Source organism: Episyrphus balteatus, chromosome X, assembly GCF_945859705.1.
Source record: "Episyrphus balteatus chromosome X, idEpiBalt1.1, whole genome shotgun sequence".
NCBI lineage: Eukaryota > Metazoa > Arthropoda > Insecta > Diptera > Syrphidae > Episyrphus > Episyrphus balteatus.
Window position 1 is genome coordinate 3,319,949 of NC_079138.1, and position 14,316 is coordinate 3,334,264.

Below are 14,316 nucleotides of genomic sequence, written 5' to 3' on the forward strand. Positions count from 1 at the left end.
ATAAGAAATAAATTATTATGTATTTTAGCTGAAGACAAAATAATAAAATTATTATTCTTACCACCGATAAATATTATGTGTATTATTCTAAAAACTTTGCTGAAGTTGCATTTAAATATAATTTTTCGAGATTAAATTCCGAAGGGGTTTAGGCTCTAACCATAACTAAAACCCAAAAGTAACTTCGGATACTGGTTGCTGAATAAGCTGCCATCGAAATGTTTTTTTTTTTTTTTTTTTTTCGGAAGCAGATATATTTGGATCGAGTTCTCGAAACAGTTTTGTTTTAAAGATTTGAGTCAACAGCAAACAGACCTATGCATTCGGGTGAAAAAATTATAATTTTTTTTTTTAGATCAAAGTCTCCAAATCAACAGAAAGGCCTCTTTAAGCTCTATTCTTAACCGAAAACCAAAAGTTTCTTGGACGTCTGGTTGCTGAATTATTTGCAATCGAAATTTTTTTTTTTTTTAATTCGAAAGCAGATATTTTCGGATCAAGGTCTCGAAAAATGTTTTGGTTTATAGAGATGAGTTCACAATGAGCAGTCCTTTGCATTTATGTAAAAAAAATTACAATTTTTTTTTCAAGATTTTTGAGAAAAAAATCAAGGTTAACCCCTTGCCTAAAAAAATCGTATTTTCAAAAATGTTCTCCAAATCCATCGAATGATACATCAAAAGAAAGGCCTCTTTAAGCTCTATTCTTAACCGAAAACCAAAAGTTTCTTGGACGTCTGGTTGCTGAATTATTTGCAATCGAAATATTTTTTTTTTTTAATTCGAAAGCAGATATTTTCGGTACAAGGTCTCGAAAAATGTTTTGGTTTACAGGGATGACTTCACAATGAGCAGTCCTTTGCATTTATGTAAAAAAAATTACAATTTTTTTTTCAAGATTTTTGAGAAAAAAATCAAGGTTAACCCCTTGCCTAAAAAAATCGTATTTTCAAAAATGTTCTCCAAATCCATCGAATGATACATCAAAAGAAAGGCCTCTTTAAGCTCTATTCTTAACCGAAAACCAAAAGTTTCTTGGACGTCTGGTTGCTGAATTATTTGCACTCGAAATATTTTTTTTCGGTAATTCGAAAGCAGATATTTTCGGATCAAGGTCTCGAAAAATTTTTTGGATTACAGGGATGAGTTCACAATGAGCAGTCCTTTGCATTTATGTAAAAAAAATTACAATTTTTTTTTCAAGATTTTTGAGAAAAAAATCAAGGTTAACCCCTTGCCTAAAAAAATCGTATTTTCACAAATGTTCTCCAAATCCATCGAATGATACATCAAAAGAAAGGCCTCTTTAAGCTCTATTCTTAACCGAAAACCAAAAGTTTCTTGGACGTCTGGTTGCTGAATTATTTGCACTCGAAATATTTTTTTTCGGTAATTCGAAAGCAGATATTTTCGGATCAAGGTCTCGAAAAATTTTTTGGATTACAGGGATGAGTTCACAATGAGCAGTCCTTTGCATTTATGTAAAAAAAATTACAATTTTTTTTTCAAGATTTTTGAGAAAAAAATCGTATTTTCAAAAATGTTCTCCAAATCCATCGAATGATACATCAAAAGAAAGGCCTCTTTAAGCTCTATTCTTAACCGAAAACCAAAAGTTTCTTGGACGTCTGGTTGCTGAATTATTTGCAATCGAAATTTTTTTTTTTTTTAATTCGAAAGCAGATATTTTCGGATCAAGGTCTCGAAAAATGTTTTGGTTTATAGAGATGAGTTCACAATGAGCAGTCCTTTGCATTTATGTAAAAAAAATTACAATTTTTTTTTCAAGATTTTTGAGAAAAAAATCAAGGTTAACCCCTTGCCTAAAAAAATCGTATTTTCAAAAATGTTCTCCAAATCCATCGAATGATACATCAAAAGAAAGGCCTCTTTAAGCTCTATTCTTAACCGAAAACCAAAAGTTTCTTGGACGTCTGGTTGCTGAATTATTTGCATTCGAAATATTTTTTTTTCGGTAATTCGAAAGCAGATATTTTCGGATCAAGGTCTCGAAAAATGTTTTCTTTTACAGAGATGAGTTCACAATGAGCAGTCCTTTGCATTTATGTTAAAAGAATTAAAAAAATTTTTTCAAGATTTTTGAGAAATGGAGCGCGTTTCGAGGCCGAGCTCATTTCGGAGGTCGGACTCGTTTGCTTAGAGGGCAGGTACAACCTAATGACAACTTAAATTTGAGCAGCAAGATTGTAATAATTCGTAGAGAATCCACAATCCAGTGCTTTATGGAGATCAGTGGTCTTAACTTGCCCTGAAGCGTTTCTTGTAGCTCTGTTTTTTTTTGACAATTGATTGACATCCCTCAGAGCGCCCGCAAATAAAAAATGGAAATTTAGAGAGAAATACAACATTATGAGTGAACATCAAGGAAAAATATATTCTTTGATATATTTCACTTTATTGATGATGAAAAAATTGGTAGTGCATGAGAATCAAAAATAAAATTCACAGAACAACGCCTGTTGGGAGTTTTTATATTATAAAGATTTATACACCATTAATTCTTTTGTTTTGAAGCTTAAATAAATTATTTAGGGACGTCTAAAATCTATGTCAATTAACACAGTTAAATAGCAGGCTTCATTTTTGACAGCTGGAAATTTAACTTTTCACCTCAATAGTGTCAAAAATGTATCCTCGGCTAGATATTTAACCCAATTCATTGCGTTAAATAGTGAACCCCGTGTAAAATGACACTATTGAGTTTCTGCCATGAAACTCCTTTTTAATACAGAAAAAAAAAAAAAACAAAACAAAACCATCTGCAAAAAAAATTTAACCTAATTTAACCAGGTCCCAAAGCCCATTAAATTTTTAACAGCTGACATTTTTTTATTCACCTCAATAGTGTCAAACATTTTACACGGGCTTTACTATTTAACGCAATTCACAAACGGCCTAAAGGGCCCAACCCATAGAATCCGTTGCGTCCGTTCCGTCGAAGTTTTCAACTGACAGCTCGATAAAATACACACGTTCTTATGGGAACCGACCCATAAGCGATGGATCGGACGGAGACGGACGGAATCGACGGAAGAAGTAGCCCAACTTTCTACTTTTTCATCCGTCGTATCCTTTGACATTGGTTGTCAACAATAGATCAGTTCGATTTTCTGTTTCTGAGTGCACACCGGGGAATTTCAGAACTAAGAACTGTGTTCTTTTCTTCACCGAATTTATGAATTGTGAATTTTAATTGTTTGTTTCTGAAGAAAATGTATTAAAAGTAACATTTGATGATATATCTAATAAATTATATCAATTAAATACTCAAATTCTGTTGTAGAGTTCAATTTTACTATGCCAAAGTCATACCTACAACTCATAATTTGTTATAAAAAATTGTTTTTAACTGAAGAGCAAGTACCTAGAGGAAATCTAGTCGTGCATTTTATTTTATTAAAAAAAAGAACAACAATAATAGTTGAAAATTTCTTGCATCAGAACTTCCTTAGTGCACATTCAGCGATAAAATATCGAACACAACTTGGAATTTGAAGTGAGCTGTCAAAAAGCAATCCGTCATACGACGTATTCTATGGGTCACCCTTTTCTGTCCCATCCTTCAACTTCAACGGATGGATTGACGGAACGGACGCAACGGATTCTATGGGTTGGGGCCTTAAGTATTAAATGAATAAGATTGGACTGGTATAACAGTTTTGTAGTTCTGTTAAATCATTATATTTATTTCGAAATATAACACTATTTTACAATTATGAACATAAAGATCAAAAAATAAACAAAAAAAAAATTTAGAGTATTGTTGGATGGGATAAAATGTATTATAAAGGTCATACAAAATGAAGTGTGTAATTTGAAAACAATTATAACAAGATATCCAAATTAATAAATAATCCATTTAATTATTTTCAATGTAACAATTTATATTGATTTTTTTTTTTTTTTTTTTGAATTTCATAACTTGATGTATGTTCTGTTTAAAATGCTGCGACTGTTTTCATTTTGCAACCATAACTTGTGTTTATAAGATGAGATTATTTTGGAAAAAAATTATATATACATAAATATATGTTTCTCGTCTCTATTTTTTAGGAATTTAGTGTTGTTTTATTCCTTTTTGGGTTCTTCTTTGATCTCTGGATATTCTAATTTAACACCTGGCTCACACTTGAATGTCGGACAACAGTATGGGAATGGAGCAGTTTTGTTGGTTTTTTCAGTGTCCAATTTGCATTTATCATTTGCCAATGGAAGTGGACCACAATCTTCTACCAATTCGAGCAATCTATTTAAAAAAAAAAAGAAAAGAAATTATAATACAAGTTTTTAGAGTTTCAATTTTTTATATATAGGTACTTGGCTGGATTTGATTCATCGAGAACACATGTTGAACGTCCACAGAATGGTGTTAGATCCCATGTTTTTCCAGGTTCAACTGTTGCACACCGTGTTGAAGCAAAACACATCCCAGGAAAATCTAAAATAGAAAAAAAAAAGTTTTTTTTTTTAATAAAATGCACGTAGGTACTTGGACTTAAGGTTGAAGTTGTCTAGGTTTTAAATTTTTTAAAAGTAGGTATGCTTATTTGAAAAAACAATTAAGGCCATTAAGCCATAACTACAATGACCTAAAAAGTGAAAAAGTGGGAAATTTACAAAACGGCCATTCAAAAGTAACGGAGAAGACATATTGACCTTGTTTCCAGTTTATCTCGTTGAAAAAGCAATCTTTTTTCTTGAAACTTGGTTGGCCTTAAGGGCTCATGATAAAGTTGATGTTCTAGAAGTTTGACGAAACACTAACTAAACGTAGCCAAATTATTCACAGATAAAGCGGTAACGGAGAAGACGCGTACAAATCTTCTCCGTTACCGTCTTTGACTGGTAATAATTCAGCTATTTCGAATTAGTTTTTCTTGAAACTTCTAGAACTTCAACTTTATAATGATCCCTTAAGACCTACCAAGTTTCAAGAAAAAAGATTGCTTCTTCAACGAGATATGCAAATGGAATGACCGAAAAATAAAAGTTTTTTATTTCTTTTTAGCGCTATTTGTTTTTGGAAAAAAAACTACAAAAATTCTGCATCATTATTTTTAATTTTGTCATCGGAAAAACTGTCACAAAATGAGTTTGAAAATTTTCACTTTTTGACTTTTTTCAAAAAGTGGCCGTTGTAGTTATGCCTTTATTCTTCCAGCGCTCATAAGAAGCTCGTATACAGAGAAAAAAGACCATAAAAACAAGCGAATATTTTGCCAAGATAACTTCCGTCTTAAGCGAGCAAATCCTCTTAATTTCTTGATTGTGCTAATTTAAAAGATATCCACTTAATTTAAGATGAAAATCTTATTATTTTTATATGCGGAGACATTTTAATTAAAAACAAAACTGGTTGTCGCTGGGGGTGGATCCTACAACTCTTGGGTGACTATAAGAGAGTGCTTTACGAGCAGGCTATTTCACCGTTGAAAATTGGTATGATAAACTGCAACTGTCACAAAAATTTAAAAACACTTTTAAATTATTTCAATTACCAAATATTAAGAAGATTTCCACATTAATTTTTAATGATTTCATTTTTTTCGCGGAGCATCTTGCGAATGTTTTTAAGCCATACCCAACAAACGCGGCTGAAAATAGCTTACAGTTAGTTGATAAGATAGATGAAAGTGAAATACCAATTGTAAGATTAAAAGAAATAAAAAGTATGTGTTTACATCAACTATCAAATAAAAAATCACCAGGTTACGATCTAATTACTGCTCAGGTTATGAAAGAAATGCCTTTGAAAGCCTTCATAAAACTCCAATATATAATAAATGCATGCCTTAAGCAACGGTATGTCCCACACCATTGGAAAATTGCTGAAGTTATTGTCATACCCAAGCAAGGTAAGCCACCTACAGAAGTGACGTCTTACAGACCAATATCGCTTATACCAATTATGGCAAAAGTTTTTGAAAAACTGCTTCTGAAGAGACTTAGCAAAATTATAGAAGAAAGAAGGTTAATCCCAAATCATCAGTTTGGCTTTAGAAATAAACATTCCACGATAGACCAAGTTCATAGAATAACTGATGTAATAGAAAAAGCATTAGAAGAAAAACAAGTATGTTCAGCTATTTTCTTAGATGTTGCTCAAGCCTTTGACAAGGTTTGGCATGAGGGACTTGAGTACAAACTGCAAAGGGATCTTCCCAGACAGTACTATGAAATATTAAAATCGTACATCTCAGACCGATTGTTTAGAGTAAGGTACGATCAAGAATATTCGGAATTGAAGAAAATAGAAGCCGGTGTACCACAAGGAAGTGTCCTAGGTCCTACCCTGTATTTACTATACACAAGGGATATCCCAGTTGGGAATCACACCATAATGGCTACTTTTGCAGATGATACCGCAATTTTGGTACCCGACAAATGTGTCTCTAGGGGAGCAGTAAAGCTGCAATATGCCGTCGACACAGTCAGAGATTGGACCGAAAAATGGCGTATCAAACTCAATGAAACAAAATCTTCACATATAAACTTTACAAATAAAAAGATAAACAATATTCCAATATTCATTAATAATCAAGCTGTACCTTACGCCAATACGGCCAAATACCTTGGAATGACTTTGGATGCAAAGCTAAAGTGGAAAGAGCACATCAAAAAGAAAAGAGAAGAACTAAACTTGAAATATAGAAAAATGTACTGGTTACTTGGTAACAACTCTGATTTATCAACCCAAAACAAAATAATGCTGTATAATCAAGTACTAAAGCCTGTTTGGACCTATGGTATCCAATTATGGGGCTGTACAAAGAAAACAAATACCGAAATCATCCAAAAATTCCAAAACAAAGTCCTTCGTGGAATAGTTAATGCACCTTGGTACATAAGAAATAGCGATCTACATCGTGACCTACAAATAGAAACGGTTACAGAAGTTGTTAAAAAATACGCTGTATCGCATAATCAGAGACTGCAAAGTCATACCAATTCTGAAATGGTGTCCGTCTTGAATACAAGAAACCATGTTCGGAGATTAAGAAGAACCAAGCCTCATGAGCTTATGGTCTAAAAAAACATGGGAAAGTATTAAAAGTTTAAACTTCCCCCAAAGTGATTTTACAAAGTTAAGAAAGAAAAATCTGATGTCGATCTCTCAAGATTGGTCCTGATAAAGAGGTGGTTTTAGTGGTTAAGAGTCCCACACCACTTGGTGTCGAATACTGCCAAGTGTCTTTTGAAGATTTCCTCCCGTCAAAAAAAAAAAAAAAAAAAAAAAAAAAAAAAAAAAAAAAAAAAAAAAAAAAAAAATTTTTTAAGAAAATCTTTTAATATTAAGTCGGTGTTTTTAAGATGAAAATTCATAGTAAAATGGATTAAAATTCACTTTAAATTAATCTGAAATTCCTCTTATTTTAAGCGGAAATCCTATTGTTTATTGATTCACAACAGCTTTAAGCCCTCAGTACCTCAGCACCTGCATACAAAGAGTAAACCTAAAATAAAAAATACTATCCCTCGTCATAGTTTAAATGGTAGACACTACCGATCCTATCTTAAAAAAAAAAAAACCTGGTTACGTATAAAACAATACGATCTCAGGTAGCGATAAAATGAGTCGTGATGAGAGTTTTTGTACATAAAACAATGAATAAAAAGCAAAAGTAGTTAAAAGGTCTAATAATAATAAAATCATTGAAGGCCACTATTTTAGTAAGTCAACAACGCAATTTATGCAAATCGCTCCTAACCTACCACTCACTTTAAATTTAAAACCATCTGCTACACTAGGGAAAAAAAAAATCTGGGTCACTTAATGGTCCACTGAACATATAACACGTTAACTTTATACCTACCTACATATTCATAAATATGCACAACATGAACCTATGTACACATATTGAAGGCTGTAAACTACTGCTATTGCATGCTTAATAACTTTTGTTGTTACCTATTCTTCTCTTGCTGCAAATAAAAAATACAAAAATTGCAATTTTAAACGCAATCGCATGTCGTTTATAATTTTGGTTTTAAGTTGGTTGAAATACTTGAAATCTCTTTAATTGGTATAGATACTTTAAACGCATGGTCCGGTTTGATTATCTTTTATACTTGTATTTTATTTAATTTTATTTATCATTTTTGTTTTTAAGAAAGTGAAGGTAGGTATGAAAAAAAGAGTATAATACAGGGTGACACAAAAGTTGTCAACCGTTGTTCTTGTGCGGTAGTTTTTAAAGTTATATTTCTTTATAAAATTTATTTTTTGAGAAAGAAATGTCAACGGCTCAGTTAAACCTAATTTTATTAAATAATAAGTAGTATGAAGATTGATCTAAATTTATGCCATTTTTTGAAGTTACACTTCTTTTCCGGTGTTTGTATAGAGTGAGAATTTACTTTTTGACAAGAATGTCAAAGGGATTAACTAGTGATCCTAGCACCATCTAGCTCTCATAATTGGAAAACAATTTTGTTATAGTATGAACTTACTACTTCAATCACTCTTTTCTTTTATTAAATTGCATGCTGCCATACAAAACTAACTTGCCAATTTTATAACAAGAGTATTAAACAGTTTTGTGTGTGTAGTGTGCACTAACGTACACGCATTAAAGTTACTTCTTTACTGGTAGTTTACTCGTGAGTAGAAATCTAGTACAATAACTACACATTTCTTTCTCCTCGAGTAGAAGATCATGGGTTAATTGTAGTAGGTACTAGATCTACTCATGAGTAAACTACCACCTCCAACGGAACGGGGCTTGTAGCCTCTTACTTTTGCCTCATGTGACCGTTTAAAAAAGTGTGTAAACAAACAAAACTTTTTTTAATAGCGGGTAAATTGACTTGCACAAAAATAAACATATTAAAGTTTCAAAGAGAGATTATAATAACAATGCATTTAACGTCTTTTTGATTATATTGAGGATTGATAAATCGGGAATGCACTACCGGTTGATAAGAATATTTGAATTTATTTTTAAATAACAACGAACTGTCATTTGTTTTTGCATCTTCCATCTCTAAAGGATTTCTATTGCTTTCATTTTTGATATTAGGATCTGTTTGTTTTCAATTATGGATGAAAGAGATAGAAAATATTGGTTATTCCGATTACAAGTCTTGCAATTAGCGATGGGAAGTAATTTGTACTAAAACCGAAATTATAAAAGTGAACAAAACACAGCTATTCTTATTTAACTTAGATTATTTAAGCAAAAGGCAACCTATGCCGCTATTCTTCAGCGCTCATAACTTATAATAGCACTCACAAGACTTTTCAAGACACTTATACTTATTCATAGAACTTATAAATTGGTCTATACTACTCCTAAGTTTTGCGATGAAGAACACTAGTCTTAGCACATTTTTAAGGAAGCATATTATGTTTACAAAATCAATCAATTTTTCCTACATATCCTCAAAAAAACAACTGACAACAAAACAAAAAATTGAAGGTTTGCATTTGTCTGACACTGTATTTCGACGGTAAGCCATAAACAAAATTAAAGACCAAAATAGTCAACGTTACAATACACATATCTGCTCAAATTAGGTAACATGAGTGCACAAACTACATTCATTATAAATGGAAATTGGGACCTCGAGGGTATTGGCCGTTAGTATAAATGCCATCAATTTCTACTCATTTTAAAAGTTTAAAGTTGGTAAATCGTTACATATGATACAATACTTCAAACCAAACTGGTTTATCTTTGCTTTTTTTTTATTTTCAATTAAAAAAAAAAAATTATATAAAAAAATTATAAAAATTTTAACTATCTTCTACCAAACTACTAACGAATTAAGTTATAGTAGTCTGATAAACGAAAAAGGCAAGTTTGTATTCGTGGAAACTTTTTGCATGACAAATATTAAGAAAGGAAAGGATTTTTTTCATCATATCAAATTTCTTTTTTCAAACACTCAAACTGTCCTAATATTCAAATATGATTTTTTTCTTGCCGTTTAAAACAAAATTATTACCTATGTGAGAAAAATTTGGTAATATTTATTTTTTAAAAAATAATTTAAAATATACGTGACTTAATTTTGTAAATTAAATAAATGAACAAAGTCAAAGTATGTTGACAAAAAAAATTTACTTCGATTCTCAGATATTATTATTTAATATTCAAAGTAAACATACTTCTTCTTAAATATTTGCTAATTGACTTGAAAAAATAAATAAAATACGTATTTATGTTAATAATACTAAATTGAGTTTTGGAGGCAATTTGACCTTGAAAATATAAAAAGGTATACAATTTAATTGAAGGTTAATAGGAAGAACGTACAAAATTGTTCTTTTACATTTCGCAATTTAACACCATTTTCTTTGCATAGAATTGTGAATACCCCTAATCATATCTGTCAGATTTAATATTCAAGAGTCGTTCCGATCACAATTGTCATTGGTCATGCTTCGAATGTTTGATGTGTTTAGCTTCAAATGTCAGTAAATATGAAAGCTGACATTTAAGTAAATTTGTTATAGATTTTTTTTTGTTTTTTTTTCTCGTGAAAAAAGATCCAAGCGCTCGAATTAAGGAATATCTGTATAGAAACCGTCACATTCACTAAGTCAAATTACTGAAGATGCAGTTATTCACTCCCGAATTCCCGGATATCTACTCAATCCGCAACCGCATCAAATTTCAATCTGTGAACTCCACGAAACCAATAAACTGCCTACCGGCATTATGTCATTTTTGACATTTAAAAAGTCAAATGTCATTCTATCAGTTCCGCACCGTGTGGGTTCGGTAATAGAAAATCTGGCAAAAGTAAAGCCAGAACTATAATTGGCGGATGGAATCGGAAGCTACTGTCAATTGTTGTTGTTTTCCATAAGTTTTCATCCGTCGAGTGCGGTTGCGAGCGCACTCGTCGGATGAAAACTTATGGAAAACAACAACAATTGACAGTAGCTTCCTATTCCATCCGCCAATTATAGTTCTGGCTTAACTCTCACTCCCGCCACAGTGCATCTGTGCATTTTTGGTAATATGGTTATTTCAACGTATTCATCTTCTAGTTTTCGAAACGCATTCGAGTCAGTTGTTGTCTAAAAAGAAAGAGTAGACTTATTCTAGGTATTTTAGTTTTAACCATTTGTCAATTTAGGTTTTCCCATACTTTTTTTTTCGGCTAAGTGCCTCAGACAGGGGTCAAATAAAGCTGCTTATGCGGAAGACCTACCAGAAAAGAGATAAAACTATTTGTTTACAAATACAAATAGTTTACAAATAGTTGTGAAGCTGTTTAGTTTTATATGTTTTCTGAATTCAAATGAATTTAATCATTTTCTCGCTTTTTACATTCAAGCTTTTGAAATTGAGGCCGTGTGTGAATTGCGTTAAATAGTTAACACCGTGACACTATTGAGGTGAATAAAAAATTTTATTAAAAAGAAGTTTCATGGCAGAAAAGAGGCAGAGAAAAATATTAAACAATTTAAATTTTTATTATTCACCCCAGTAGTGTCAAAAATTTTACAGTTTACATTAAAAGGAAGCCATTTCTTGTGTTGAATATACTTTTGGTCAATTTTTCTTTTCTCTGAGAAAATTTTTAACCCGACTCTTTAAAATTTGACAGGTCTGAAGTTGTTTAAAATAAAATCTAGAATTTTTCCAAATAATTTAATAAGGAGAAAAGTCATTTGAAAAGGTTACTTGCTCGCTCAGATTACGCAATACATTTAACATATCAACTTAATATTCTTGTTCTTAAAACAACAATTTACTTATTCAATTAATTGCATTTATTAAAAAAAAAAAGAAAAAACAAGATTGACGATGACTAACTTATAAGGCTGAAAAAATGTTGCATAATAATATAACGTATGAATAATTAAAAAAATCAACCCAATGAACAAATCTTAATTGATTCTTTTTTAATACCTCAAGAGACCATGTATTGGTACCATGAAAACAAAATTCTAATCTCAATATTTTACAACCATTTTATTCTAGACTTTAATATTTGTTACCACCAAATTTATGAGCTTAGAAAATAAAACTAATTCCAGTATTTTTCCATCACTCAATATTTAAGAGTGGTCATAAGATAATTCACCACACTTCTCAAAATAAGAAAACTACTCAAAGTCGGCTGTGAAAGTTGTATGTCCTTTAGACCAAATTCTGAACTCTGTACATGAGAACGTTACTTTTTTAAAGTTGTACCTACTTCTTTTCCGGCGGTGTTTGAACAAAACGAAAATTTACTTTTTGACAAGAATTTCAAAGGGATGCACTAGTGGCACCATCTAGTTGTCATAATTATTGTAAAACAGTTTTTTTTTGTAATGGTATGAACCAACTAAGTGAATTGCTGTGAGTGAAAAGTATAACTTTAATCGAGTTTACTTATGTACACAAACTCTTTTTTTTAAGTTGAATTTTAATGAGCTTGGAAATGGAATAGAAATGTACCAATTGAAACTAAGCAATAAGCTATTATAGAAGTGTCATATAATTTTATTATATTCGTTTATTTTCTTAAGGCGCAGTACAAACTCTAACTGCCATTATAGTTAGGCCTTAATGCCTTGCTTTATCCCCTGAATACAATGGTGTAGGCTTTAGAGCAAACCAAAGGAATGTTAACTTGTACCCCTGCTGCAGGTTAAACATAGAATACGTACACAAACTACTGTCACATTTGCATCATTGCTTTCATCAATTCAAAAATTAAATAAACACCGTGCGCTTGCGCACCTTTTTGCATTTTGCATCGTTTAATGCATTGCGCTTGCTTCTCGAATCGCTTTCTCCTTTTACCAGCAACGTGCACACGAACATATCCATAAAATGTATATACCTATTTCAAGAGTAAGTTAATACGACCCAACAATAATTTTATTTTTTAAACTTTGTTACATGTTTTGTTTCGCTATTTGGCTATAAAAAACTTTGTGTAATTTTGTCATTTACATGGAGAGAAGTTGTTTTTTTTTTTTCTAGTTTATACATTTAGGATTTTAAGGCCCTGTCACACTTGTATTTTTAATTGGTTTAATTTGACGTTTCTGACAGATGATGGTAATAAAAATTGAATCTTACGGATTAATCTTAAAATTAAAATAAAACAAAAAATCGAAAAAAAAAAAATATATATATAGTTAAACCAAGAAAAAAATCCCCCGCTATTTGTTCATTTAGTTGATTGATTAATTTATGTTAATTGTCGGTTTCCTGAGTTAAAATAATTTGTTATAATTACTATAACACTTAAGGCACTGTTTACATTCAAGTAAAAACTATAATTTTTACCTCTTAGAACATCAGCTGGAATCAAGCGCTTATACACTTTGATTTCTTCGCTTTTATCATCCTTCTTATTGTCCTTATCGTCCTCGCAGTTTACAAAGACGGAAGCAAAAAGAAATGCAATACAAACAAATGCAATTTGAGCTTTCATTTTTTTAATAATTAAATTTGATTTATATTATAATCACAAATATATAAGTTATCACAAAAAAAATTTTCGCAGTAAACAAAAAAAAAAAAACGCACACAGTTTCAAGAGTCCTAGATGAATTTTTTTAAACTATTTTTTTTTTAAGCTCGAAATTTTCCTTTAAAAAAAATATATATAATTTTTTTTAAGTGTAAATTGAATTCAGGTGGAAAAATTTTTTTTTAAGCTTTAATAAAAAATATAAAAAACCACAAACATTAACATCAAAAACACAACAAAAACGAAGGCGAGTAGCTAACGCGATCTGAGGGTAGTGAAAGTAAGTACTGAATTGAGTTAAATACAACCAACAGCACCGGTATTTATACACAGAGAAAGGAAACAAGATTGAAGCTACAAAAAAAAAAAAAAAACATATAACTGGGTATTGTTTTTTTTTTTTTTTTATCTTTTTGGATTGCTGTTGCTGTTTGCTAAGCGTGGAATTAGTGTTTTGCCATGACGATGACTGCACTGTGATACCTAGATGATGGTTGGTTTGGTTTTGGTTTTTGTGTTGTTTAATGCCCAAGCACGGATCTTTGATTTTCTCCTTTTGGGAAGGGTTGTGATGTGGAAAAGGGGGGATTTGGGGGGGGGGGGGGAGTTCAATGACGTAAATTTAAACTTGCCGAATAATACAAAGTAAACTAGAAGTTGGTTAATTGCGTACCTATATATCTTCCATACCAATCGTTATACCTTAAATTGAAGTTTCTTTGCAAATAATTCATATTTCATGTATTAAATTTTAATTTTTCTTAAAACATGATGAACGAGTTCCACATGCAACTTTGTATAAACATTCAAACATTGGAAGACTGTAATGTTTATGATATAAGTGTTTTATGAAGATCCCCTTTAAATA

The 14,316-nt window shown here is 31.1% G+C and overlaps 2 protein-coding genes across 2 annotated transcripts in view; both read right to left on the bottom strand.

Moving 5' to 3' along the window:
- LOC129920542 (vacuolar protein sorting-associated protein 29) overlaps positions 1 to 14,316 on the bottom strand; it is a 501,662-nt gene that overhangs the window by 197,160 nt on the left and 290,186 nt on the right. The window lies entirely within an intron of this gene.
- On the bottom strand, positions 3,954 to 13,452 carry LOC129920543 (uncharacterized). The gene is made up of 3 exons (XM_056001863.1): positions 13,262 to 13,452; positions 4,338 to 4,458; positions 3,954 to 4,266 (listed from the first exon to the last, which is right to left on the bottom strand). The coding sequence occupies exons 1-3, from the start codon at positions 13,407 to 13,409 to the stop codon at positions 4,089 to 4,091; spliced, it is 447 nt and encodes a 148-aa protein (XP_055857838.1). The 5' UTR covers positions 13,410 to 13,452; the 3' UTR covers positions 3,954 to 4,088.

Excerpts from the sequence above, each read along its gene's own strand:
- LOC129920543 (XM_056001863.1), bottom strand. The coding sequence starts at position 13,409 with ATGAAAGCTCAAATTGCATTTGTTTGTATTGCATTTCTTTTTGCTTCC. Across the intron at positions 4,459-13,261 it reads TCCAGCTGATGTTCTAAGAG|ATTTTCCTGGGATGTGTTTT; the intron begins GTAAAAATTATA and ends TTTCTATTTTAG. Across the intron at positions 4,267-4,337 it reads GATGAATCAAATCCAGCCAA|ATTGCTCGAATTGGTAGAAG; the intron begins GTACCTATATAT and ends TTTTTTAAATAG.